Source organism: Grammomys surdaster, unplaced genomic scaffold (genome assembly GCF_004785775.1).
Source record: "Grammomys surdaster isolate TR1022 unplaced genomic scaffold, NIH_TR_1.0 67, whole genome shotgun sequence".
NCBI lineage: Eukaryota > Metazoa > Chordata > Mammalia > Rodentia > Muridae > Grammomys > Grammomys surdaster.
The window spans coordinates 10,995,632-11,023,596 of record NW_021604569.1 but is presented as its reverse complement, the minus strand read 5'-3'; the positions used below and the strand labels follow the sequence as shown (position 1 = coordinate 11,023,596).

Genomic DNA, 27,965 nt, shown 5'->3' with positions numbered 1-27,965 from the left:
GGGAGAGGGAGAAACTGAAAAGATGGTGAACTTCTCACCTTTCTTTAATCCAGGTTCTATCCGTGTGTGTGTGTGTGTGTGTGTGTGTGTGTGTCCATCCTTGTTAATTGCATTTTGCTGGTGTGATCTTTTAGAACTCGAAATCATCTGGGAAAATATTCACGTTTGGGACAGAAAACATTTTTTATTTATACCCCTGACATTTAAAAGAGCAGAATTAATTTGTTCTGTCTACATTAGCATTGAGAGAAAGTTTCCGAAATCCAGCTGGGGGGGGGGGCGGAGTGGAGAAAAAGAAAGCGCAGAAAGGAAAAAGAAAAGCTAGCCGTGTTTTGTGTGTCTCTCTCCCTTATATCAGATCTGTAATCAATCATTGAAATAGGAAGTAGCAAAATTGTAAAGATTCGATAGATTAAAATGCAAATGAAAGGTAGAAAAAGAAACATTAACACGGCCACCAAAGATTCAATAACCGTAAATCAAGGTTTTTCTGTTGCAGCTGCAGTTTGTGTGTTTATGTTTTAATCATGTTCAGTCCATAAATAAATAATTCCTGAAACGAGACTAATTTTTCATTATTTTAACCGTGAGCCATAACACTAAATATTAAAAATAGAAAATGTGCATAATGCCACATCCCCAACCCAGAAAGAGAAGCACTTGGAACAATTGTTTTAAAACCAAGAGGTTTCACTTGTGTGTTTTGAAAATCAAAGTATTATGCTAAAAATTCTCTCTCAACTGACAAAACCCAAAGTTTATTTTCCTTTAATATTTTATGTTAACAATGCACAATTTATTCTAAAGCTATGTGAGGTCCTGTATCCATTTCAGCCTGAGCGTTTTAAGGCAGGAAAGTGCCAGAATATTTAAAGAACACAAAACCCCATTTCAAAGTACTTTGACAATTTCTGGGTAATGTTTTATAAAAGATTCTGCCTTTGGGGGGAAGAAATAACCGATGGGCAACACATTAAAACTTTTTTTTTAGCTTTATAACTAATGTTATTTTTTCCCACCAAGGAATATCTCATCTCTTTGTTTTATGATCATTTGATTTAAGCTTGTATGTCAAGGTGTCAGGTTATTCAAGCAAACTTTATCTAAGTATTCCTTTTGTTGAACTATGCTGTAAGTTTTCTATTCTGGTTTTTCATTTAGAACATTAACTTCTTAATTTAGAGTTTTACCACTTTAAAAAAGAAAACTCGGGGATTTAGTCTTTCTGTTCTATTCCTCTTTTCTCCTTTCCTTTTTATTTATTTGTTTATTTATTTATTTATTTTGGTGATCTTATTAACATAAGAGAGGGGACTCCATTTCAGCATAGAAATGCTTAAGAATAAGATTTTTTTTCTTAACTCTGTCCTTAAATGAAATAGAGTTGCCTTTGTCTCCTCTTCCTACAAATTACAAGAATAACCAAATCTAGAGCACAGGCTTCCTTCGTGGAACCTTTAAGTTAAATGGGAGCTGAGTTGATGTTCTCCCTCCCACCCTGGCCAAACCATCAGATTTTCACTCTGACAGCCCAATAATGCATTTAGTTTGAAATTACACTTAGATCTTTTCTCCTTTGTATTTCTTTTATTTACTCCAGTACAACGAGATGACTTGATTTTCATGGGATTACATGAACTCCATTCAGTATTAGTGGGGCATTGCTACTCAACAAAATACTGCCTTAATAGACAAATGAACTTTTTACTCTATTGCTAGAGTTTGTAGGTGGGTTTGGAAACAGTATGCAGCTGATTTGGTTACTGTTGAAAATGGAACAGGCACACAAATCACTTATCCAAAGGGAAGAGGTGTAGCTCTGTAAAAGGCAGAAGCAAGGGCAGAATCATGGGGAATTATTTCAGTTTATTGCTCTTATTAATTAAACCGGATGTGGTTTTATTCTGCACTTTTAATACCGACCTTGTTAGAAGCTCCGGGCGGCTTTGCTTCCCTTCACCCCCAATTCCTCTCACTCATTAGGTCCCTTTTTGATAGGATTGTCTTTCCTACAGTACAGCTCTTAGGAGTTACAGTGGAAAATCTCACGGCTCTTGAGGGAGATTGCACTCCTCCCGCCCACGGGAAAAAAACAAAACAAAACACAGGCGGGGAGGGGAGAGAAAAGGATGAGACGCTTTTCCCATTCTCTTTCAGCATTTCTTTCGTTGAAATGCAAGACAGGTACTTGATTTAGCATTTAAGCAAAAGGTTACACAAACCGCGTTTTAGAAAGTGTTGGGATGTCCGACAGGGTCAGCCCCAGATCAGATCATTTTTCGAATGCAGACCTAAAGATAATGAGTACTTGTTGTATTAAAGGGGACAAACAGTACTTTGGCTTCCTCTGACCCCAGAATGCACGGCTTGGTTTCATTGATCATCTTCCTTTATGAGATAATGCAATTACAAACATCAATAAGGGGCTGCAAGGGGAATCATTATGCTGTGACAGTGATAAATGACGGTGCAGAAATAGCATGCTTCCCCCCTAACAGTCCTGGAGCCCAGGGGCTCCGGGGGCTGAGCACAGTCGCCAAGGAAACAGATGACATCCCAAACGGCACCAAAGGAAAAAATAAAATGAACAGGCTTTCTTTGCCTTTCACTCTTTTCCGTCTTCCAAAGAGTTAGTTTTGGCTCTAGCAGCAGCTGCTACACAGACATTTCGTTATTTCAGACATTAAAGACCGGAGCAAGCAGTGGGAGACTCCTCCCATTCGTCCACCCCCAACTAGACGGACACACAAACCTCGCTGTTCGCCTTTTAGAACACCTGAAAATTCGCGTCTCAAAATTTGATTTGTGTGGGCTGAGGGGCTAAGGGGCCTGGATGTGCACAGCCATCACGTTGTTTACCCCCCCCCCCCCCCCCCACCCCCCCCCCCCCCCCCCCAGGAGAAACTAAGTCTCCAGGGCACAGTGGCGCCTCGCGGGTCTGCCAGAAAAGGGACTTCCCTGGTGTCTGGCCTCAAACTCCCCGCGGTACTGGACGCAGCTCTGCGCCGGGAGACAGCAGTGGTAGGAGCAGACGGTTACTTGGGGTCTTCGCTGCCTCCCTAGGTTTCCTAGAGGTGACGTTATCAGTGGCCCTCGATCTCCCTAAAGGGAACCCCTAGGATATGCTTAGCAACATCTTCAAGGGGGATCTCTATGCGCAATCACCACCTACTCAAATCCAGAAAAGTGGGTGAGGTCCGCAGACGCGAACTGAAGGGTGTTGCAGCGATTTCGGCTCTCGCTCCCCGGCTCCCGCCCTCCAAGTCTGCAGGAACTGGGAGGGATTAGAGCCTAGGGTCTTCAGGTGTATTCGGAGAACCTGTCACTTTTAGGGTGGTGGAGGAAAAGTGCTGAGATGTGAGGGAGGCCTAGGCAGAAAGGCGAGAGAGGGAGGGGAGGAGTGGAGACAGAGTCGGCCATCGGTCCTCTTTCAGTCAGGTCTCCAACCCAGAGAAAGCAGACACTAGGATCCTGACCTCTGTCCGGCACACTCTGCCTAAAACTAGGGTGGCAAGCCACAAAAATGACGCCGGGGAGAGGATCGGAACCCGTGGGTGTATGAAGCAGGTGACTCTTACTCTCTGCTTTCCTAATGGGCTAGGTCCTGGGGCTAGTTTTCTGCCCAGAGATTAAAGTCACTGGTCATAATGAACACAGTGCTTTGGGGGTGAGTGCGAGCGCGGGTGGTCAGGGGTAGGAATTATACATCTGATCAAAGGAAGATTGGCTTAAAACTAAATCCAGAGTTTTAGAGTCGGAATTCCCTGAGGTGGACTGAGCGCGTGGGTAGTACAAGACTCACTTCTCGGCCAGCTAAACCAAGCCCCTAAAAGTGCCTCCCTATCAAAATCCTAGAGTACCATTTTTAGGGCAAAGACGTAAACGTCTAGCGATTATATATTGTTTTGTGTTTTCCTTTCAGCTCCGCCTTGGAAGAGAATGTTTTAAACGTTTGGGGGGAGGGCTGGTTCGATGTAAAAGAGAACCCTCCCCTTCCCATTATTCACTGGCTTCGGCCTTCCCGAAATACCCCCAACTCTCCCGCCCAGCTCTTTCCCCCCACCCAGAGGACTCTTAGCCTCTGCTCCTACCCTTGGTGATATGGTTCGCCAAACGGCCAGTGGGTGCAGGGTAGCACAGAAGAGACTAGGAAAGATGCCGAACCAGACTGGGCGCCCCACACTCAAACCCATACCTCTTTGCTCACAGTCCAAACACCCGTTGGGGGCTTACATCACCAATTCCTGTTTTAACTGCCTTCCCAAGGGCCGAGGGCCTGCGGGATCCAAAGTGGGGAAAGTTTCTAGGGCTTTTAAAGAAACCCGAGGAAGTTTCTGCCCAACACACTGTGATCCTATTCTGCTCTATACTGTTGGGGTGCTATATGCTCTGGAACCCCACCCTCCTGCCTAGCCTGACTGTTCAATGCAGCCTCCAGTCCCCAGGCTCTCAGCGTCACGCTCCCATGAGCGCCCTGGGATTCGAAAGCCGGAGCTCCAACTGGAAAAGTCCAAAGGAAGCAAACAGGCAACGACATACCACTCTGAGAGGTTCCAAGGGAAGGGACCCAGAGTGAAACGAAGAAGTCTTTGCACACGCTTTTGCGCTAACCCATGGACACCCAGACTCCTGAGACAGTTAATACTTAACTTTGACTTTCAGATGGTGGGGGTGGGAGGGGGGAGCATAGGACTCTTCTGCAGACCCAGAGTACCCCGGAGTAGTGTGGGCTCGCGACTGAGATCCACTCGCCCACGTATCAGACCCAGCCCCGACGTCGTGCGTGGGGAAACTAAAGGGAGTCTGAGTGGTGGCTGGAGCTGGGTGAGCGGGCCGCGGGTCTCATCAGAGGCTCGGAGCCCGGTCCTGCCCGGACTCTCACAACGCCTCTCAGTTCCCCGCCTACACAGAGGGAGCTGGAAGCATCACCGAAGGCTCAGAATCTCAGCGTTAGGGGAGCAGTTTCCCCTTTCCCAAGGTTTGGACTTTGTCCCCGGAGTTCTCAGTATGAGCTTCTGCTCGGAATGCTATTCCAGCACCCAGATCCATCTTCTCCAGGCCCGCAAGGACCCGGGCACCCTTACTGTCGTCAGCGTCGCTTGCCCTCCCCAGGGCTCCACCTACCACACCTCTCCCAGTGGCAAAACTCGCGGGCCCAGTTCCCCGAGAGGAGACAGCCTCCAAAGGAACTCCTAATACCATCCATACAGTTTTAATGCGCTTATAATTCGATAAGTGATTTCAATTTGAAATTGTTAGTAACTAATTTTATGGGTAATTTTTCCACATCAAATATTTAAGCATCAGATTAAGGGCGCCAGTTCCGACGTATGATCATAAGGGGGGTTTTCTCCCCCCCCCGCACCACCCCCCCTCCCCGCCATACAGACAGCCGCGCTCCGCCTCCCTCCGGTCTCCTACCGCGTCGTTTTTCCAAATCCCCAAAAGGTGGCAGTCGAAGCCGACTTTCCTCTTTTCCTGCGGCTCAAAAGAAAGGACAGGGGTGGGGGGCTGGGGAGGTGGGGGGGGGGAGCGGCGGGGGAGGGGTGGGGCGAGAAGAGGGCCGGGAGGGACTGGACGGTGCCAGGACTTTGCAAGCTGAGCCTTTAACACGTTTCCACCACCGCGCGAGCGAGAGCAGTGGCGAATTTCCTAGAGACGTCTCGGGCCACAGCGGCGCGCCGGGCGGCCCTGGGGTCGGGGTGCGGGCGGCTCGGCACATTTGCACTCAACCCTCAGCCTCGTACAAAAGCAGAAGACGCAGAGAGGGACCCACCGGCTTCTTTCCATTTCTTTGTAGTTTAATATTGTCAATATTGTACAACCAACGTTGGTTCGAAGAGGCCGGGCTCTTCGAACGCATAAATGTGTGTGTGTCGGGGGGGGGGTGTTAATGGGAGGGCCCCCCCGGGGGGGGGCGGAGGGGGAGACTGGGGACGCAGCGGATGAATTGCAGACCAGTTGCCAAACTTTTTTCCCCCTGCTGCCGCTGCTGCGGCTGCCGCGGCTGCAGCCTTTGCTTTGAATGTGTGTAACTAGGAAACAGCAAGCCGTCTGAGAAGACGGAATTTCCAACGTGTAAAATGTTCTTAACGGAACCATTGAGCGAGTGCAATAAGGCGTGAGGGGGAACTAATCTTCCCATTTAAATGTTTGTGGCAATTTTATCTAAATGAATTTTAATGCTAAACGAGGGTAATTCCCCATTTGTAGCGCGTTTGCTTCTTTCCTGTGCTTCTAAAGCAGTCGAACATCGTGCAATGAACAATAACAATAAAAATACTGCCAAAGCATATTATTCATTTTGAATGTGTTATAATTACATTTGATTAAATATGATCGGGTAACATTTTTAATTTTTTTTTGAAAAAAAAATACTTAGTCGTACTAGTCTAATTCAGCCAGCGGACTCCCACACCCCCCCCCCCAAAAGCCCGTACAATTCGTGTGCCCTGTTTAGGGGAGGGCGTTTTGTTTTTGTCCTTTAAGAAACATCAAAAACACTCTCCACACCTCTATTATTTCCCTCCTTCCGAGAAGTGTCGTCAATAACCTCAAAGCTGGCTCTGAAATTTACAAGAGGAAAAGCTAAAACAGAATCAAGCGGGAGGGTGTCAGGGGCAGGAACAGAGAGACCTGAGGAGCAAGGCTCACACAATCCTCACTCCGAAGGGGGAAACCACGGCACAAAAGCTTGTTTTATTTTTTTTTCTAATTCCTAGTCATTAATGATCATGATTTTTTTAATCACCACATTCCCCAGCCCCCCTTTGCGTGCGCTCACTCTTCTACCCCCCCAACCCCCACAACCTCTCCCTCTTTTTCTTCACTGTCCTCTCCTTTTTCCCTCCTCCTCCCTCCCCGGCTTTCTCCCCACCCCGCCCCCTCCTACCCCGACTAGGCTTGAGCCTCCAGGAGAATAAAGGCTGACTCACCGGGCATGTACTGGGGAGGCAGAAGTAAAAATGACTGTTAGTTTATAAAGTTTATTATTATTTTTAGAAGTAAATAAATGGTTGTTAACTGCTACTAACCACCCATCAAAGAAAATGATTTCTCTAATATGGACACTTATGCAGTCATAGAACTGTTTCGGGCCAAAATGGGAAAGTTAAACAGTCCCATCTTTGGGGGTGGGGTCGAGAGGTGGGTGGCAGCGATGGGACCAGGCTGCTCTCGCTCTGTCTCTCTCTCTCTCTCTCTCTCTCTCTCTCTCTCTCTCTCTCTCTCTCTCTCTCTTTCTCTCTCTCCTCCTTCTCCTCCTCCTCCTCCTCCTCCTCCTCCTCCTCCTCCTCCTCCTCCTCCCCCCTTCCCCGCCCCCCCTCCGCACCGCGCATCCACGTGTTCAGAAACAAGGCCCCATAAACAAAAGGTGAGAGTGCACAGGCTGCTCCAGCAGGTGAGGCAGTGACTCACCATTAAGGAGTAGAGCCAGCCCACAGCTGGTTTCTCTTTTCAAATAGAAAACAGGATTGCTGTGGGCAGTTTTTAAGGTGACAGGGCCCTAGATGTCAGACTGGAGTTTAAGGCTTCTGACCCATCCTTTGTTTCCAAAGCAACTAAAAGGCTGTTTTCTTAAAAAATTAATTTGCCTTAATTAAAATATTTGTATATTTCCCTTAGCTTTGTGAAGCATTTTTTAGAGCAGCGATTTTATTTAAGTGAAATTATAAGCTATTGCAGCTTAAACATGTTATTTTGAACCATTTAGCTGGCTGCCATGCAGAAATTCTGTACAGCTGTTCTGGAAAATTGGTTAATAACCAGTTTTATCCAATGAGAACGTAGAGCATATTTATAAAAATTAGATTTTGAAGTCTGGTCTCTTCAATTTTATATAGTTAATTTCTTAATAAACATGTACTGCTTGTCCTAGATAATATCCTTAGTGAAAGGCTGACTGTGGGCTCTGCCACAGTAGAAAAGCATAATTTCACTGATAGTGCCTAATACTGAATGAAGTCTGAAGCTGCAGCTAGTTTAGTGACTTTAACCCTTAATTTTGTTAATATTACCAGTTCATTAAGTCATCTTAAACCAGTGGTCACTGTTAAATAATTTACTCAGTGTGACAATTTTCAAATACAAATAGCCTGGAGAGCTAATGGTTGTTATCATTAAAAATACTGTAGTAATCATTAAAAATTTGAGGAGCACATTTTGCAAGCAGTAAAGTCAGAATGACAAAAATAATCTTTTTATTCTGGAGTCTGACTTCATTACTGCACTCAGTGACTAAAACTGGCTTGGAGTTTTCATACACATTCAAACTCCATCAGAAGGCTAAGACACAGTGTGCCATGACTATTATTAATAATTAGCTCCTTGGTTTCTTGATAGAAAAAGACTATTGACAAGCATTTGTTTATCCACAACAAAAAGTATAATTAGCGTGTCCCACTTAGTAAGCCTTGTACGCATGCCACCTCACTAATCTGCTACTTTTACAAAAAAAAATTTCCAATAATACAGTTCATCTTTCCAGTCCTTTTTGCACAAAATTTATTTACAATGTCTACATAAATGCTCCAAGGTGGGACTATGGAAAAATACACACATGACCAATGCTTTGCTGAGAAACAAAGTCAACATATTAAAAATAAATCTTCAGTCTATGTTTTTGAGCTGCATAAAACAGGAAGTGATGTATAAGGTGATGGTTGTTGTCGCATGGGGACGATGATGCTTGATGTGACAGTTAGGCTTCTAAACACACGGCCTTTGGGTTTCCATGCCTCCTCCTACCAGTCTCCTTAAGACACTGCCTGCAACAGCTGATTAATCATTGTTGGTGACTGCAGTTTTTCCCATCCTTCCCGATTTACATCTGTTCAGGCCAATTCAAATATGGTGAGTAAATGAATTAGACATGCAAATTCAAGCCCCAGGCTAGAGAGAGGGAGAGGGAGAGAGAGAGAGAGAGAGAGAGAGAGAGAGAGAGAGAGAGAGAGAGAATATGAGAGAGCGCGAGAGCACATGGCTGAAATCCTAGGCAAGAAGAAAGATTCTTCTGCCTGATAGTTATTTTAATGCTCTAAAAATCCTGCGAATCAGACCTTCCTGTCCCTTGCAGGATAACTGTAAGGCTTTTTAATGTAAGGAGGCTTCTGGAGGAAGTGAACAGCTATGGAAACAACACACATAGTGTGGAAAAATTTCACATTTTTTTTAAAAAATCTCTAAGAAACAACGTAATATGGATAACAGTATAATAGCATTTACAATATTTCACTCTTTGTTCTTTAATGTCTTATAATAGTTATTTTTGCATGTCCCCCAAATTGACTTCGGTTGGTTTTCCTGCATTTTAAGAGTCCCTATGAAGAATTAGGGATGCTCCTTGGTCCAAAGCAGATGTCAAGAATGGAACTCCATAGTCATTGCAGAAAAAGACATGATTCGAGATCAGTCACCATTGCAGACAATGCATATTCCCTTAAGCTACTGAGCATGAATGTCCATGACTTGTCCACTCATTGTCGGGTCTCCTGTGTTAAGAACCGAGGGGCTTGACGCTGACATTGGCATTCCAGGGTGGGGCTGTCCTCCATGCATCATCACTGCGGGGTGGTGAGGGTGTCCAGGAATGTACGTATGCATGGGGGGCCCATGACGCAGCTGAGCAGGATGGGGGGGCATCTGGGCTTGGGTATAACTCGGCTGTCCCATACTCACACCCATTGGACCACCCCGGGCTACATACTCCCCTGGCATACTTTGCAGCCCTGTAGAAATTCAAAAGAAAGAAACAAAAAAACAAAAAATTATGGAAAGGCAACAGTGTGGTTCTGACTATGGCAATCCTATGAAAGCCAGGGAACATTGTGATGAAGGGCAGAATGGGGCCTTGTGAGACATTATTTTGATTCATGTGGAAGAAAATAAAAGGAGATGTCAGGCTCGAATCAGAACTGGCCACTGTTTCCCTTCCAGAGCCATCAGACCAGTCCTTCTACCAAGTCTAGTTTTAAGCAAAAAACCCAAACCGTTGGGTTCTGATCTAAAGAAGCATTTTCATTCCCTGAAATATGCTATACATGTACACTGCTCTATGTCACTGAACATTTCACACTAAGCAGAACTAGGCAAGCTCACTAACAGTGATTACTTAGCAAATCCTGTACCTTTGGGGTGGGGAGGAAATCAAAACAGTTATCAATAAATTCCTTCCACATGGCCTCTTAGAGCTGGAAGAAAAGAAAAGCTTCACAGAACTCTGTCTACCTTACAATGATTTTGAGAACAATAAGAAAAATTGGACCTAAAACAATACTCCTCTTGCTTTGAGGGGGCCTCTTGTCTTCTGCATGGATTGCTCTAGTTGATGGAAAGTGACGGGTGTATTGTTTCTGAGAGCCATAAGCTCCATCATCATCAAGGGTGAAAGGCATAACGCCATTGCTAAGTATGTTCAATTGGCTTTAGTTCTAAGTAATAGCGCACTGTGAATACGATGAACACCTTCGAATAAGGTCTCCAGGCTCTGGCAATGAATGGCTGCTTAATCTAGCCTAAAGGAACATTTTTAAACTAATGAAAATTGCTTATAAAATATACTGTACCCACAGCTCTTTAATCAAAAAAGATGATAATATTTTTTGTAATAACCTATTAATTTAATTGGTCACGAAGCATAAAATACATCATTTAAATTTAATTGACCCAGAAACTAAGAAACAATATTTAAATTAACTAAGCTAGAGAATTCCATGATGAGGTAATAAGACTGTTGATTTCCAAGCTCAATGGAATGCTTTCAGAGTGAATTGTTAAACTTATATTGGACTCCCACCCACAGAAGAAGACCAGCATGTGTTACCCTTGGCCTTAGCAAGAATTTTAAATAGTGTGTTAATATAATCAGGGGCACATCCAAGACTCTGAAATCATGGCTTTTAATTTCAAAAAGGAATGCTAGAGAGATGCTGTTAGGGGCAACTTAGGAAATGAACTAGGGCTTTGGAGTTCAAAACAGCCTTGCTTGTTTGAACTCAAATTTCTGGGGTGTCTTTTTAGGAGAGAAAATGACAGAGTGAGAATCTGGGACAGTTTTCCTAGGCTCACTTCACTAGGCCTGCCACTGAAGATTGCATTAATGATCTCTATTTTTGTATACTGAATAAGTCAAATCCATTTGTCACACTGCAAGTGATGGCATACTTAATTTGGATATAGTCAATTAGCCCGGGCTAAGCCCTGAAGCCTGCTGTGCACACCTCTATTTTGTATTCTCCCTTTTTCCATTGCCACACGTAATCCCATTATGATGGACAGACAAAGGAACAAACTAAGGGAAAAAAAAATCAAAGTTTAGTTGACTGAAACTCAAAATATGCCTTTACTTACCCTAAGTAAAGCTGTGTTTATTTTACCTAAAAGAAGTTCTCTGTTTGGCTTTTTGGTGTCTTGCAGGTTAGTGTAGAAATGTAACTCATGCATCAACTGCGGTTAGACAGATTTATGGCACTTTGGGGACATGCTCTTTCCTCTCCTTGCACTGCTGCAGACTGCTTACATTTTGCAAATCAGTCTGTTGCTATGACAACCCACTCCCCCCAACCTCCTGACTGTTTCTTGTTTTGTCATGTGGTCAGTACTGTACAATAGCAACACACAGGATAAATGTATATCATACACAGAATTTATCAGCCTAAAACCTTGATCAAAACCAACGAGGAGAAAAAAAAATGAAAGAAGCAAGAAATAAGGCTTTAATGGAAAAGAAGAACCAAGCATGAAGCTATGGGCAAGGAGAACATGAGAGAATGCAGAAGGAGAATGTTCCTAGGACAAAGTGAAGACAAAGGCCCCGTTTGTACTTACTTCCCCCTGGCTTTCGATTGGTTAACTAGATGAAGGTTACATGTAGTGCCACTGCCCCTCCATGCCCATATTCATGCCCATTCCACTCATAGGTCCTAGAAGGGAGATAAAAATCCAAGAAGAAGCCAGAAGATGAGCAAAGTTAACAGATAGTGCCAAAAGACCCTTTAAAAAAAACACACAGGTTCTAGGTGGCTGAGAGGCAGTGAGATCTTGCACACATAAAGGTCCTGGCTTCCCCTTTGCAGTATCTTAGATGCATAGATGGTAGGCAAGGCGAGGCAGGCAGCTTGAGAAAGCAGAGGGTGGGCTTCTTTACCTGCACTGACAGGAACTCAGGGAGGGTGACACTTCTGAAGTTAAACATGAAAAAGTACCATACAAAAAAGAGTCTTACCTGGCGCTCTGATGCCCATGTGCTGCTGACCGTCCATTACAAAACCTCCCATTGGCTGGCCATCAGGGTTATAAGGTGTCCCTTGGCTGACTACAAAAGGACACAGCACAGCTTCTTAATAACAGGGGAGAAGAAGGGGGTAGGAAAGGGGAGGGGACACAGAGAACATACTAAGCAGATTACATGTTTTGTTTTGGTTTGGTTTGGTTTGGTTTTTGGTTTTTTTGTTTTTTGTTTTTGTTTTTTTTTAACCAAAAAGTTAATTCTCTCAGACCAGTTCTATATACCTTGGTGGCTAGAGTTTCAAGTGCTATGTTCAAGGAACAGGCTAGACACAAAATTTATGCTGGGGGTTTTGTCTGGTAGTTAGTCCCATACTGGACACTTTAAGAAAAGAAGGTGCTGGAACATGACTAACTGGGTATGGACCCAGTGTGATGCTAGCAGAGCTTTTGATGGAGCTGAGAGCCAAGAGGTATCTCAGAGGCACCGCTCCAACCCACATCCTCCCTGGTATATTTGCCTGCTGCCTGTGCTACCATGTCATAATACAAAAGAAATCCTATGGCCCATGACTGAAAACCAAACAAACAAAAAAAGGTGTTTTTTAAAATTTCGAGCACCAGGAGACAGATACTAATGAGGGAGGTCATGAGAATAAGAGTTGTGTATTTATATCACTAACGGAATCCCGTGTTTTAACTGTACATGAAAAGCTGTTTCAGAAGTGAGCTGCCTTGGGTTATTAAAGCACACAAAAGCTCTACCTCACTGAACGCCTTTGAACTTTACTGAGTCCCACAAGTGATCCCGACCCCTTTGCCCTTCTGACAGGTAATAAAGTTTACAGCAATTCCACACCAAGCCATGCACCAGGGAGTGGTCATAGTGGCAGAAAGCTGGGTAGGCAAACTCGGGGAGGAAAAAAATAACATTAATATATTGAATGTTTACAAAGAAGATTGCAAGTGATTTAAGAGTTACATTTCTCCGTTGGCTTTTTATTCTCTACTTTCTTCAAATGTTTTATAACAATGTTAAATTGATTAGTGTTGTTATGAAACCAAACTGGTTTAATTTCCAAAGCCAAACACTCTTAGTACTCACTCCCAGTTCATTTACCAGGCAGCAGCCCTCCTGGTGAATGGCTTGAGGATGTTTTTCGCTTGCCTGACTTGAATACAGTCACTAGAGGGGACTTGCCTGCTCGGTTGGACTGGTCTATCATGGGCTGCACTATTCTTCTCCGGGCATTAATAAACCTGTAACCAAGAAAGGAAAGCATAAAACATAAACATAAAATCATTATTGCATAAAATCATAAACAAAAGGTAGAGGAAGAGATGAACCACAGTAAGAAGAGACGAGCCTCAGCAAGCTCCGCCAGCCTCCTTTCTCTCCCTCCTGGACAGCCTCGCATGCGGCAAAACCTATAACCCCATGACCTTTGAGTACAAGGCTTGGGTTTCTGAGTTGATTTATGTTTGCCTGTTTTACCACAGTTGGACACTTCCATTTCATCTTTTCATGGGGGAATTAGCAGAGTTTTCAGGAAACAATGCTAGCCACCACTCTTTTCAAAGGGCAGGGTGGGAGTCGGAGGAGACACAGAGGAGAAGCTCTGAGGACATCTGCTCCCTCCCAATTACCGACATTTCAATCGTACACTTTCTGAGTTCTTTTTCACAGCAGTGTGTTTTTATCCAAACCTCCCCTACCTTTGCAAACCTAGTTTCATCCTTGTGTCCACCCCTAAGATAACGAACCGAGTTGGCAGCTCACCATCAATTGAAAGACTGTCTGGAGTTTATCACTATTAACTCACACTTCTAGGGACTTTAAAGAAATGCATTCCTTGGAGAGATTTCTTGGGGTGACTTTTTTTTCTCTTTATGCAAAATTCGAAGTCAAAACAAGGTCACATCTATGCAGCCACTGAATTTATAATTTTGCTTTCTTCCGCTACTACTGAAAATTTGTAAAACATCTTATTAAGATATTTAATAAGATACATTCTACATTTATTTAAAAGATTGTTTGGTCCAAGTCTTTTTTATAGCTCCTCCAAAAATGTTAAGTCGCTGAAATAAAACAAAAACAAAACAAAACAAAAAACCTCTGTTAACTCTGAAACCATCTCCACAAGACTCTAACTCTTAAGCTCTTCGTCCTGGGTTATAAGAATTGCTTGCCAAATCCAGAAAATACAGAGTATGTGTTGGATTACCTTTAATTCCCAACACAACTCTGAGCAGGACATCAAAAATACGATAAAAAGTTTAATTTTTACCGTATTTATTACCCTATTAATAATTGAAGAGTTTATAGTGTGATATAAATTTTAGTTTGTACTTCTGTCTATTTGAGCAAAGAAAGCAGTTCTGGAACTCCAAACCATTAAACAGTCAAGACTATGTCTTTAAAATAAAAATACATACTTCACGACATTTTAATATTCTCAATAATCTGTACCTGCTTGTGTCCCTTCTGAGAAGCAGTTAAAGTAAATGACGGAAGTAGATTCTGACTAAAAGGTGCAGTTTGGGTGCATTCCTGTAGAGGCTACGTAAACTGTTTCAGTTTTTACCTAAGAAGTCCCTGAGCTATTAATACAAATATTTAAAACACAAGATCTACAACAAATAGTGTGGCAAATCAGGTTATCGTTATCTTATATAAGCCATGAAAATTGGAATCATGTGAGCAGAAGGTTAGATTAATTCTCCGTTCTCATTATAAGCACAGGTGTAGCACAAACACCATGCGAAATAACCAATTAAAATGGGGGAAAAATTTGCCTTTTCATTAGCTGCCTGCACTGCATGACCAATTAGAAAATTATTTAATATTAATATTCTGCATATACCAAAATTAATTTTCATAGTAACTTATAGGTAAGAGAGCAGTCTCGTCTTTACCTACCCAAGCTGGGCAGCCATAGAATCCTCCATCTGTGTAGTTCTTTATGCATGCTACTGTTCATAATCTCCACTGACAAAGGAGAAACTCTTTGTAAAGACATTTTATGAGTACGGAGAGCGATTTTTGTTGTTGTTTTGAGTTGATTCTCTGAGACAGGGTTTCTCTGTGTAGCCCTGGCTGTCTTGGCTCACTCTATAGACCGGACTGGTTTAGAACTCACAAGAGATCCATCCACCTGCCTTTGTCCCCCACCCCCCCTCGAGTGCTGAGATTAAAGGTGTGCACAATGAGAACAATTTTTAACAAGGCTCAAAGAAATTGATGACTTATTACAGGCCATGTGCTACTAAAGAGATGCTAAGACTTTGCTGATGACACAAAACTAGGGAACAGTCATGGCTACCTTCCTTTCTAATGCTGGGACTACAGCAGCCATTGGTGTGCCACACTTAGCTTCACACGAGGAGTAAGCATGACAATGAACACCTGGAAGATGAAGAATGCCTATGGCCGCCCTGCTTGGGTACATAAAGAGGAGGCTGCTCAAAAAAAAAAAAAATTCTGTGACTCAGTTTTTCTATATTCCAACATTGGCCTCCTCTACACTCAATCACGTATGCTCCCAAAGACCAACACAAACTAACCAGACCAGGTCACCAACTCATGATTATTCAGCCTGTGGCACCAAAAACTGTAAATCAACTTTAGGAAGTGCTTCATTACTTAGCTTGGCCATTAACATGGATCTCTATAATATCCCACCAAATCAATGCATAGCCTCTACTGGAAGCCAACACAGCACTAACCATCTTCCCTAGGAGTCCGTCTTTGAGTAAAGTGAGCTGCCGAAAGGTCCCATTCTCCATCTAAAATTATAGCTTTCCTGGACAATTTAAACAATTTTACTCAATATTTGAACACAGCCATCATATCCTCTAGGTTTCTTTCTTTTTTCCCTGGGTTAAACATCCACGGTTCTTCAAAGGTTTTCTTTCTAGATGTAAGTCCCTCTCATATTTTGAGCCTGTTATCACTCGAGCCTCTATTCAGTTGGCTGAGACTATCTCTCTGGAGGTTTGCAGAGATATACTGGTCACATTTATTTGAGGCCTGTTCTGGTCCTCAAGTAAAGGACAAACTTATTACCACATCCCCTTAACTCATCACCCATAAGTACTAGATATTATTTACGTCGTTTGGTATTGATGATAACTGTTTTTAATTGATTTGCAGATTTAAGAGACTCATAGTTTACATGGACACCAGGATGAGAGCCTTGTCATTAAAAACAATATCAAACAGAAACACTGGGAATTAAAAAAAAAAAACCTCAACCACTTTGAATTGCACAGATATGTTACTAGGTCTGCATAAAGCTTTCTTGCTTGCCTTAAGGCAGGGTTCCATGGAGCCCTTGCTGGCCTCAAACTTGCTAGATAGCTCAGGAGGATGACCTTGAAATTCAGAATGCTGATATTACAGGCATTTTTAACTATGCCCAGCCTTTGAGGCTTATGAGACTTAACTCAGGGCCTAGTACACGTTGGGCAGGCACTCTACCAACTGACCTACACCTTCAACCCGACTTCCTCTTTCGGAAAGCTATCATTTAAAAACAGTTCGTCTACGGCCATACCACCCTGAATGCACCCAATCTCGTCTGTAAAAACAGTTCAATAAAATAAAATATTATCAATATATTTGGGACACAGTAAATTCTTGGAACATTATTAAATTGTAATCTGTATTATGTACAATTTGCATCATGGGTTAAGGTCATGGTTACCTAAAAGTAACTAGTTAAACAGGAAAGTATTTCATTTTCTAAAATGATACTTCATTTCTGTGTGCATGATTTTAGAACTCAGTATCACAGGGGACCTCAGGACTTTTCCACCTAAACCCTCCTTTTGGAATTAGCTGCATACAGGCTTCAGGGGTGAATTCAGATACAAAAACATTTTCCTTCTGGGCAGAGCAATAAAACAGCATTCTTGCTCCTCCCACTATAAGTCAAACTGAGGTCAGCTCCCTTGTCCCACTATCTGTTTAAATAAACTGGCCCTGGTGTTTGTTTCTCAGGTGCCCTTTGACCTGCGACTCATCCTCCCTGCTTTGGTGACAGAATGCTTTGCTTTTCACTGTGAAAGGAGCAAAATTATCAAGAAGTTTCTAAACCTGAAAAATAACAAAATGCTGTTAGAATGCATGTGAACATAAATGAGCTTATTTTTCTTCTTAAAACACCGTTATTTAAGGAGAAATCAAAATCGTTACTTTAAGTGCATATGTAAGTATGTATATGTATATATTCTGAAATTAGAGCAAGTGGTTAAAAAGTAGTGTCTCTGAGAGGAAGTGAGAGGGAGATGGAGTAAACACACATTAGAATGTATAATGTGAATACATTTGCCAATGGCTACAGTCTTTTTTTTTAAATAACTGTTATTCGAATATAATTCAGATATAGATGTCAGAAATGTGACTGTGAGCTTGGCTTACTCACTGAAATGGACAGTTTTACACTTTTTCTTAATAGAATATAAGCAAAATATACTACAATTTAGGCTTTTGAAGACAGTAAAGTGAGCTTAAAGGTTGTAAATGTTTTATTTGCCTTTGTGTATTACTGTATACACACACACACACACACACACACACAACCTTAATTATACAGTGTGTTAAAGAACTAGACTCCCTTTCTGTAGGTGATAAACAACTGGGTTAAGGAAGGGAGGCTGCATCTCCTTATGTGTGCAGCACACAGTAGAATTTCTATCGAGAGCCAATTCTCTCCTTTCTAAGGCCAAGTCTTACCAAGGAAAGGAATATAGTGGTTTGACCTTATAGCTTTCCTCCATGTCCAAATAAACAGAGATGTATTTCATTCTGCCCTCGTTGTTTGTTTAGGACTCAGTGTCCTTATAAGGAGGAGTGGAGCTAAGACGGAAAAAAAAGTCTCTCAGCATCAGCGACTTGGGATCATGTCTAAATTGAATTTTACTTTGGTGATTTTTAAGAATCGGACAAGGAGACTGCAAGCTGTATCTAAATACTGTTTTTAACAAAGAATTTCAGGTTTCATTTCTTCTCTTTGCTCCCCAGTTGTTACATGTTGAGTGACTTAATGTGTGCATGTGTATATATGTGTGGTATGTAAGTTTATGTTGGTGTTCGGTATATGTGTGTTTGTGTATGTGTGGGTTTTGTGAGTGTGAGTGGTGTGTATTTGTATGTGTATGTGTGTGTATGTAATTATGTGTGTATTTGTGTGATAATGTGTGTGTATTTATGTGTATATGTAAGTGTGTGTTTTGTGTATATGTGTATTTGCCCAGGTGTGTGTGTGTGTGTATCTGTGTGTTAGGTGTGTGTGTAGTATGTGTGTGTATTTGTATATTTATTTTAATTTTAATACATATGGAACTATTTATAAATATAGCTAACAGTAATCAATTCATTTTCACTAATATGCCCTTCTGGCTAGTGTGATCATTTCTATTTGTGTGTGCTGTGTGTCTGTATGTGTGTGTCTATAGTGTGTCCGTGTGTGTTTGTTTACTTTTCCCACTCTGCTAATGCATTATCCCCTTTCTGTTTTAGTTGTGGAATCAGGATGGTTTTCTGAGCAGGAGCTGGTGGAACTGCTTTCTGAAATGAGCTTTTATCCTTTGTTTATTGTCTGCTTTTTGCCCTGATCCCAAACTTTGTTCCTAAACTGAATTTTCACAGAGCAGGAGGGTCAGCAGAGCTTAGTGGGCATATGGTAGGAACAAAACTCAAGGTAGAGTTGCCCAGTTCCAAAGCCAAGCCTGTCCACAGCTTGAGCTCCCTTCTCTAAATCTCTGTAATAATGGTAAGGACCAAGGCGAGTGGCTCACCCACTTACCTTGCCAGAGTCCCTCACTCAGTGTTCAGCTTGCAGCTCATGATTAAAGGGAGTCCACATTTAGTTATTTTGGCATGTTACAGCCAAGCCAGAAACACACATAAAGTCTAAGTGGTTTTGTTTCCAAACAATGACCCACTTCTCTCTCAGGCTTATGGTCTTGTTTACCAAACAAGAATAAGTAAATAGGATGTAGGATGGACATGAGTTTATTGTAACATGTGTATCCTTCTAAGTATGGGAAAATGTCATTTTCCAACAACCTCAAATGCTCAGGAATATAAAATAATCAATAATTAGGAAATGATTTCAGTGATGATGGGGGATAGCTTCAGATGGCCAACCAGGCCTAATGGTTAAGCTCTAATCCCCAGAGACAGACCCTGTCTCAAAAAGGAGAAGCAATGATACTTTAGTATGATCTCTGGCCTATGCACACTTTTGCACATGCATGCATGTGAGCCTGCATACACATTTGGACATGTATTCACACATACAAACACACAGCACACACGTAGAAATGACCCCACTAGCCAGAAGGACATATTAGTGAAAATGAATTGATTAGTGTTAGCTATATTTATAAATAGTTCCATATGTATTAAAATAAAAATAAATAGCATATATTCCTAAGTATAATTTAATTACTGGCAATTTCTGTTTATACTATTCTTTATTAAAAATAATCACTATATACATATAATATTTAATTAACATAGAATATATTTGGGAAATTTTCTAAAGATTTTGTTTAATTTTTGGAGTAAACGTAATGAAATGTTTAAATAAAAAAATCTGACATTGGAAGATAATTGTAGAATTTCAGAATGTTGTTATTTTTCTATACCATGAGCTTCTTCCTTAACATAACATTCTTTCAACCATGTCGGGATTAGTCAAATAAAATCATACACTTTTTAAGAAGTCAGCATTTCCTTATAATTTTAAGGCATGTTTTATAGACAACGACTACAGGAAATTGTAGCCACTTCCCAAGTAACTCCTTGTTCTTGTAAGCAAAAAATTTAGCTGAAAAATCTTCTACTGAAAAACATTATTGTAGGTTTACATTTACTTTTTGGACTTAGTGACCCAAAACTGGAAGTCTTCAGAATTCATCCTTTCTACAAATTATTTCGTTGGGAGATAAAATTTTATAAAACATGATTTTAAGATGCTCAGGAAAGTTGACTCAATCTCAAGTCAAAACCTTATGAAATCATATTTTTGGCACCCCTTTCTAGTTGCTTAACCTCCTCCAGGATCCGGCAGCTCCCGGGCTGAGCTGTAATACATCACTCCTGTCTGGGGGTGGGGGTGGGGGTGGGAGTGGAGAACGGCTTCAGAGAAGAGTTGGACAGACATGGAAAGGGGGAGGCAAGCTCTCCTCCACTCCCACTCCAGAATCATAATGTCAGATTGCTCAAATCACAGGAATTCCATCAGTCAGAGTGTAAGAAGCCAGAGGCAGGAAATACAGGAAGAACTGACTGTCTAACTCAAGCAAAGAAGTTAATTATAGGCAGGTTTTCTTGAGAGCAGCTGGTGGAGGGGTCATCCTTAAATCGACAAGGACAGTGCAAAGTAATGGCAGAGTCTGGGCACCGTTTTGGACTTAAAACTGAAAGAGTGATAATCCCATCGCTGGATAGGAACACATCACAGAAGACTCCCCATGTATACAAAGTTGACATTAACGTTTGGGTTGCAAACGCCTTCGTGGCCTTCCTAAGTCTCATGTTCTAACTTGAACACTTACAGTTGGTTGCTCCTTGCTGCTGCCTTGTAGACCATTGAAACCTGGGCGCTAAATTTGGTAGAATAAACCATGAGTGCATCTCCACAGGCTAAGGGAAGGAAGATTGGATGGCTGGAAATAGCTCCGAGGGGTGGAGAAGTGCTTCAGTGTTATACAGGCATCAGGCCTGAAGTTGAACTCCAAAACCCATGCAAAACAAAACAGCCTGACACAGCAGTTTGCATCTGCAAACCTATGGCTGGGAAGGAAGAGGCTGAAGAACCTGTGGGGCTCGCTGGCCACTCAGTCTAAAGTGAATCAGACAGCTCCAGTTTCAGTGAGAGAGCCTGTCTCAAAAATATAGACACCTGATGTTAATCTCCAGCTTCTATCCAAGTGTGTATACAGGCGCATGTTCACATGCACACAGGCACCCACACAGATTTAAGCATCCATTGATTTTTTTTAAATTGAATTTCCAAAAGTGAATTAAGTTGAATTTCCAAAATTTAGCTGCAAGAGCCAGATGGTGGCACAAGCCTTTAATCCCAGCACTGAGGAGGAAGATGCAGGCAGATCACTGTGAGTTTGAGTCTAACATGACCTATAGAGAGAGGGCTACGCAAAGAAACCCTGTCTCGAAAAAACAAATTAAACAAATAAACAAACAAGCTACAGACTAGCATAATCCTCATGACTATGGTAACACACTGACACACATGAAATATCTACCTAAATGTGAAAATTTGAGTTTGTATAGCCATGAATATAAGGGAAACTAGTAGTTTGCTTAAGTTAGAGTCATTTTAAGTGGTTATTAACACACCTTAGGAGTGATCTGACCTTTACGTGTAGTTAAGCCTTCTCTGCTAAGGAAAAAGCTTTGACAGAATGGAGGTCACTCTTTATTTCAGAGCTGAGCCTTTTTTATTTTTACTTAAATACTAATTTTCGTATTTACAAAGTCAGTAGAGTTATATATAACTGAATATCTCTAACATATTACTAAATAAATATTCGTATTCAAGGCTTACATCCTGGTTTCCTGCCAATCTCCATTATTAAGAGGAACAATCAGTTTATCCAATAGAGGAGGACACTGTGGAGAGTGAACGGACCCTGAGCAATAGGCATCAACCATGGAGCCACCCAGGCAATTCAGATAGATGGCCATTTTAGTGATTAGATATACATTATTTTTCCAAAGAACGCTGCCTTTAATCAATGGTTCTCAACTTGGGGGTTGTGACCTCTTTGGGGGTCAAACAACCCTTTCACTAGAGTTGCAAATGCTATTCTGGATATCAGATATTTACATTACAATTTTTAAAGTAGCAAAATTTTCGTTATGAAGTAGGAATGAAAATTATTTTATGGTTGGGGGTCACTACAACATGAGGAACTGTACTAAAGGGTCACAACATTAGGAAGGATGAGGACCACTGCCTTAAATGAACACATTGACCTATTGTATTAGAATTATGACTTCCTCCAACTACATAAGACATTACTAAGTCTTAGTCTCCTCTTGGAGTGCCTCTGAACTCTTTGCTCTTTCCAGAACTCTTCCTTCAGTTGTTCCAGCTTCCCACACCTTCAGTAACCATAAATTATTGGCCTAGGAATCTTCACTCATACCAGGGGAAAATGTCTCAAAATTTACCATGCCGCTCAGTTCTGCCTGGTCACAAAATTTAGTTGCAGAGCCAGGTAATGGCACAGGCCTTTAATCTCAGCACTCAGGAGGCAGAGGCAGGTGGATCTCTGTGAGTTTGAGTAAAGCCTGGTCTACAGAGAGTGTTCCAGGACAGGCAGGGCTACATAGAGAAATCATGTCTCTAAAAACCTAAATAAATAAATAAATAAATAAATAAATAAATAAGCTACAGAACCTGTGAATGGAGGTTTCTGTCTGCCCTTTCAAATAGTAGAGCCTCTATTTCAACCCGTAAAACAAGGTCCAAACTCAATGTAATGTCACAATATGCACTATGTAATCCCGAGAGATGCACATAGAACTATAAACACTGAAAGGCACCCTCCCCATTAGACAGATGATCCAATGAAGGAGACAAGATGGCCTCCTCTGAGAACTTGACAAATGGCTGGCAAAACCTCGTCAGTGAGACTTTGGGAATGCATGTTTACTGTAGGGTTTCTGGCTGCCAATGTCATTTTGCTTTTCTTTTGTCTTTTGTGTTTGTTTATTTATTTTTGATACATGTTCCCACCATGCTGCCCTAACTGGTCCAGATCTATGTAGACCATGCTTGACCTCACAAAAATCTATCTGCTTGACTCAATTTAGTGTGTGCTGGAATTATACGCAGGTATTACAACATCCCCCTCCCTCTCTCCCTTCCTCTTTCCCTCTCTCTTCTGTCTCAGTTTCCTTCTTCTAAAGAGTCTCATGAATCCTAGGCTGGCAGGCTTCAAATTGCTCATACAGCTGAGGCTGACCTGGTACCTCTTGCTTCCACCTTCCAAGTGCTGCAGGATCGCATGTGTTTCCTACCAGGTTTGGTATTATATGGTACTAAGGACTGAACCCAAGATTTCCTACATGCTAGGTAAACACTCTACCAACCTAGTTATATCCTTAAATTTTTTTCCATCCAGTATTTCATTCAAAACATTGGGCCACTGGCAGAGAGATTTAAATCCATTCCTAGGGAGAAGAGCCTGAGAGTTGAGTGGGAACCCACCGCTGACTGGCTCTGAGGTGAAAGCACTGTTTTGGTGTATTGCCATAGTGATCTAGTGGCTAAATGTGAAGAAACATGCTTTGCAAGTTGTAAAACCTAATACAGGAGTTCTTTGTTTTAATGACATTATAAGTCTCAAAAATACATAATAGTATAAAAATTCCTAGCAGCATAAGCTGGAAGCAACCCACCAACTGACCCAGGAATACTGAATGTGTTTTTATTCACACAGTGGCTCACTGCTCAGCCAACACAAGGAGTGAGGCACTGACAATATGTGCTCTACAATGTAGATGACCCTGAAAAAAACATTATGTAGAAGAAACCAGTTACATACGACCACATATCATAAGAGCCATGTGTATGTGCATGTGTGAAGGAAATGCCCAGAACAGGCAAATGCAGACACAGAAAGTAGAGCAGTGGCTTCCCAGAGATGCTGAGCAGAGAACAGGAAATGAGGAGAGGTGGTAGCTAAATGGCACCTGGTTTCTCTTAAAGTGGCAAAATATTTTAAAACTGATGGTGGGAAGGGTTTCAGAGCTTGTGGACTCAGCATTGGGTCATGCAGGTTAAATGGGTGAATGTCATGATCTGCACATCATAGCTAGTAAAGCTACTAAGCTCTTAACAGGAGGCCTGAAGAAGCCCTGGAGTGGAGCCTTCTCGTTCCTGCCTCTTAATTGCCAGCTAACAACACAACATCACACACAGAGCCCCATTTGTCAAACAATGCAGAAATTGCCACCCAGAAGCTGTACCCTGTATTACGGGGTTTCTAGAATTCTAGCCCCTCATCCCTTGTGCAACGCTTCAAAAGTCATGTTTGTAGTTTCAAAAGAAACAGCATGACTGAAAACAAATTTAATTCTCAATATGCTTTAAAAATAACAACAGCAACAACACTGCATTCACTCAAAATGACTCGCACATGTCTCTTTTGGTCCTCAGTCCTCCAGACTCTGAAGATGGCAATTCTAGTCACAACCAAGTTCACTTCCCTCTCAGTCAACGATCTTGCCAGGTGACCAGTCAAGGTGGCTGAGAGCTCACTGTTTTTGTACAATACAGCTCTTTCCATTAGCTTTTTAAACGTCTTAGAACCTCAACCATTTCCAAGTATATATGAACTCTGACCCACACGAGGGATCAAACAAAGTCCACCACAGCAGATGTTTTTTTAATATAGACCAGCAGAATCCTTCAGTCCAACAGCAGCCCACAAAAATACTGCTTTAAAAAAAATTCAGTACCCTAGAGTAAAAGTACTAAAAACTTCAATATATGTTATTTAATCAGAATGGTTTAACTTCATCCATAGGCAATATACTGTTCTTTTTGGTTTTTAAAAATGACTTTATCAGCATTAAGCCAGATCTCGCCAATGACAGGAAATTCATTTTTTGAGCTAACTTACATTTAGGACCCAAGATGGATAATCGCTACGAATTTGCAAGACTTAATGTGTTTGAGGAAGGAAATGGTTTTCCCCTTCTTCGAAGATAGTGGCTAATCTTGCAAGGCACTGGTTATCTAAGAGGGTAAAGAACAAGGAGTGTCTTTAAGGATATCAAGCAATTTTGTTGTCTATTTGTTAGTGTTGAGGTGTTACTAGCATGACAGAGTTCATTACTTCTCAAACTAGTATGCCAACCTAAAATCTTTGTAAGAATGCAAATAAAATGGAGAGAAACATTTTTAATGACCATGGTGCCATTGCATGGTGAACCCTATATTTGTTAAAATTACAGACATTTATTCCATATGTTTTTAGTTTTTTGAATGTTGTTCTTTCTGTCTTAAAAATGTATTCTTTAATGTAGCTGGCATAACCCTAAGCATCTAAACAAAAAGCCATGGCATCACACATAGGAGCAGCACAGACCAGATGCTGGGCATTCGCCCTTAAAAATTCTTCCTCTGAGCACCTTGCTACGCTTCCACTCTTGAGAAAACCGTATTATTCAACAAAGAGGCAACATTTGCTGCCATTTTTCAATATTTTAGGCTGACTTTTTAACCACTCAAATATGCCATTTGTTTTCTGTAGGCACAGCCCTGAAGCAAGACAGTGATGTAAGTGAGGGAGAGAGGGTCTCAGCCAGCTCAGGGCTTGATGCTTAATGCTTAATCACCCAATACCAGGCTCAGCAACTGTTGACACAAAATAGGTGGAGATCAGGTCGGTGCAGGCAGAAAATACCAGGAAGGCAAGCTGTATGTAAACACACTCACAGCAGATTTGACAAGAATGGACCTAAGCCTGACTTGCTGGGGAACGACTGACTTGCAAAGCTTCACAGCCTCTCAGAGCTGAGTTCCCCCCGCCCCCACGCAGAGTTCCTTGGAGAAGATCAGGAATAACATTTACAAATTCAAATACATTTACAGAAGACAGCCTAGACATTCGTCCCCTTGGCTCATACAATATGAGTTTCAAATCTGCTGCTACATGCAGGATTTATGTAATGTAATATGGTTCTTTCACATTTACCTGGAGTGGTGCCAAATGAAAGGGGGAGGGGCAGTATACACACACAACACCACAATTCAGAAAGTTATTTCTCTTGACCTATAAAACTCATTCAAAGAACCAAATGGGTAATGCTTAAACAATCTTTTAATCTCTAACTGACACCTGACAACCCATTACTTATAGATTATTAATGCGCCCACTAAAAAGTTTGTCATGTACAAAATTGCTAGAGAAAAAGATTGAATGCCCGAGGAAAAAAACAAATTTTGCTGTACAATAACTGCAGAAATTCCAAACCTATTATCTGTCGTGCCCTTCACAGACGCATAGCACACTTCTAAAAACAACTGATTTATCTTTATTATGGATTCTCAGAATGACAGCACACATGTTTTTCATGTCTTGCAATAATGTTAAATTTCATCTAGTTTTTATTTTACAGTGTTTGACTTGCTTCTTTAAGATGAGAGAAAGTATCGACTTTTTAATTAATTTTCCTGTGTGTCTCTTTCACGGTGCTTTCCCCTCCACTCCTCCAGTGAGGCTGTGATACCTTGCTTCCTCATGCACTTTATACAGCCTAGAATACAGAGCTGCCAGGGACTAGAGTTCTGACTAACCAGTCCTACATGTCTAAAGTATAGGAAACTTATATCTGTGGGAAGATGATCTAAGTAAGGACACACATGTCATTGGTCAGCAATGAGGTGCATGCTTAAACATTTGATTCAATATTACTTCTTTGATAGCCCCACCACTTTCTCCATGACTTGCACTGGGTAAGCATTGTATTCTTACATGGCTCGTTTGCTGTCTGTGGAGACAAGTTCTTCTACCTTAGCCAGCATCCTTGCTGGAACCCACTTCCCATGACAAGTTCCTGATGCTCTACTCAAACACACCGAAGTCAGCATGTGGCACTTGCTCTGGGTAACTATTTCTCTGACTAGAGGCTCGTATTGACACAGAACGAAAACAGCAAACCTGGCTTAATGAGGTCTTGCCACAAGTACAGCCTGTGCATGATGTGCGGAGTCGAACCTGAGCCACTCCTTCCCTAGATTAAAGCAAACGTACACATCCAGATACACCAGCTTCACAGCAGCGAATGGGTCCCCAACTCTGAGTCTAACTTGATCACTCTAAAGAGGTCAAAATGCTTCCTCAGCTGGAAGTCTGAACTTCAGGTCGGGTTATATTAACCTAAAAATTCTGATGCTGCTTGGGAATAGAAGCAGCAGTTGCAAGAAGTGGGGTTTAGACTTCCCCGATGGGAAGTCTGAGTTTCCATTCACCATAGTGAAACAAAGCCTAGTCCTTCTTAAAGTGTCCCTATTCAACAGTGTTAAGGATATGATGTTATGAGATTCTGACAAAGCCAGTGATGCGAAACTTCAGCAAACTCTACCATATTGTCAGAGCTAAAGTCTTTTTCTAAGAGAATTGTTTACAGGGAGTTTTGCTTTAGTTTTGTTTTGGTTTTTGTTGTTGTTGTTGTTGTTGTCTATTTGCTTTGTTTTTTTTTTTTTTTAAATCTGCAGAGAAAAGCAGTGTCTCCACTGAACTCCTAAAACTCTCCAACGTGAGACAATACCTGGAGGTTTCTAAATTCACAGCTCTCTGCCCCCAGAGCTATCTGCTCAGCTTCGTAATAGCACCAGACTGTCTGGCATCTCACCAGCTATGTCTCCAGCAATGTGCAAGCTAAACATTTTTTTGACTGATTTCAATATTTTCTTATGAGCAAATGGCAGTATTTTATCTAGCAAGGATTACTGATTGCTATAATCTAAACTCAGAGTAAGTGTCTGTAAAGGTAATGTTATGAGATTTGACACTCAGAGTAAAAGGCTAGAAATTAGCTGAGGCTTAAAGAACAATACATTCTGAGACGTTCCTGTGAGTTAGTCTGTTTCTATTTCTCTCTCTGTCTCTCTCTCTCTGTCTCTCTCCTTCTCTCTCTCTCTCTCTCTCTCTCTCTCTCTCTCTCCCTCCCTCCCTCCCTCCTTCCTTCC

The 27,965-nt window shown here is 41.7% G+C and overlaps 1 protein-coding gene across 2 annotated transcripts in view; it reads right to left on the bottom strand.

The window, feature by feature from the left end:
- Positions 1-8,472: 8,472 nt before the first annotated feature.
- Positions 8,473-27,965, bottom strand: part of Meis1 (Meis homeobox 1) — a 140,139-nt gene continuing 120,646 nt past the window's right edge. Inside the window, exons 10-13 of one of the 2 annotated variants that reach the window (XM_028777746.1) lie at positions 13,424-13,482; positions 12,221-12,310; positions 11,824-11,918; positions 8,473-9,725 (exon numbers count right to left, since the gene is read on the bottom strand). In XM_028777746.1, the coding sequence (XP_028633579.1) occupies positions 11,860-11,918; positions 12,221-12,310; positions 13,424-13,482 (208 nt within the window). In that variant the 3' untranslated portion in view covers positions 8,473-9,725; positions 11,824-11,859. The remainder of the gene's footprint in view (positions 9,726-11,823; positions 11,919-12,220; positions 12,311-13,423; positions 13,483-27,965) is intronic. The other variant, XM_028777743.1, reaches the window with a different exon arrangement.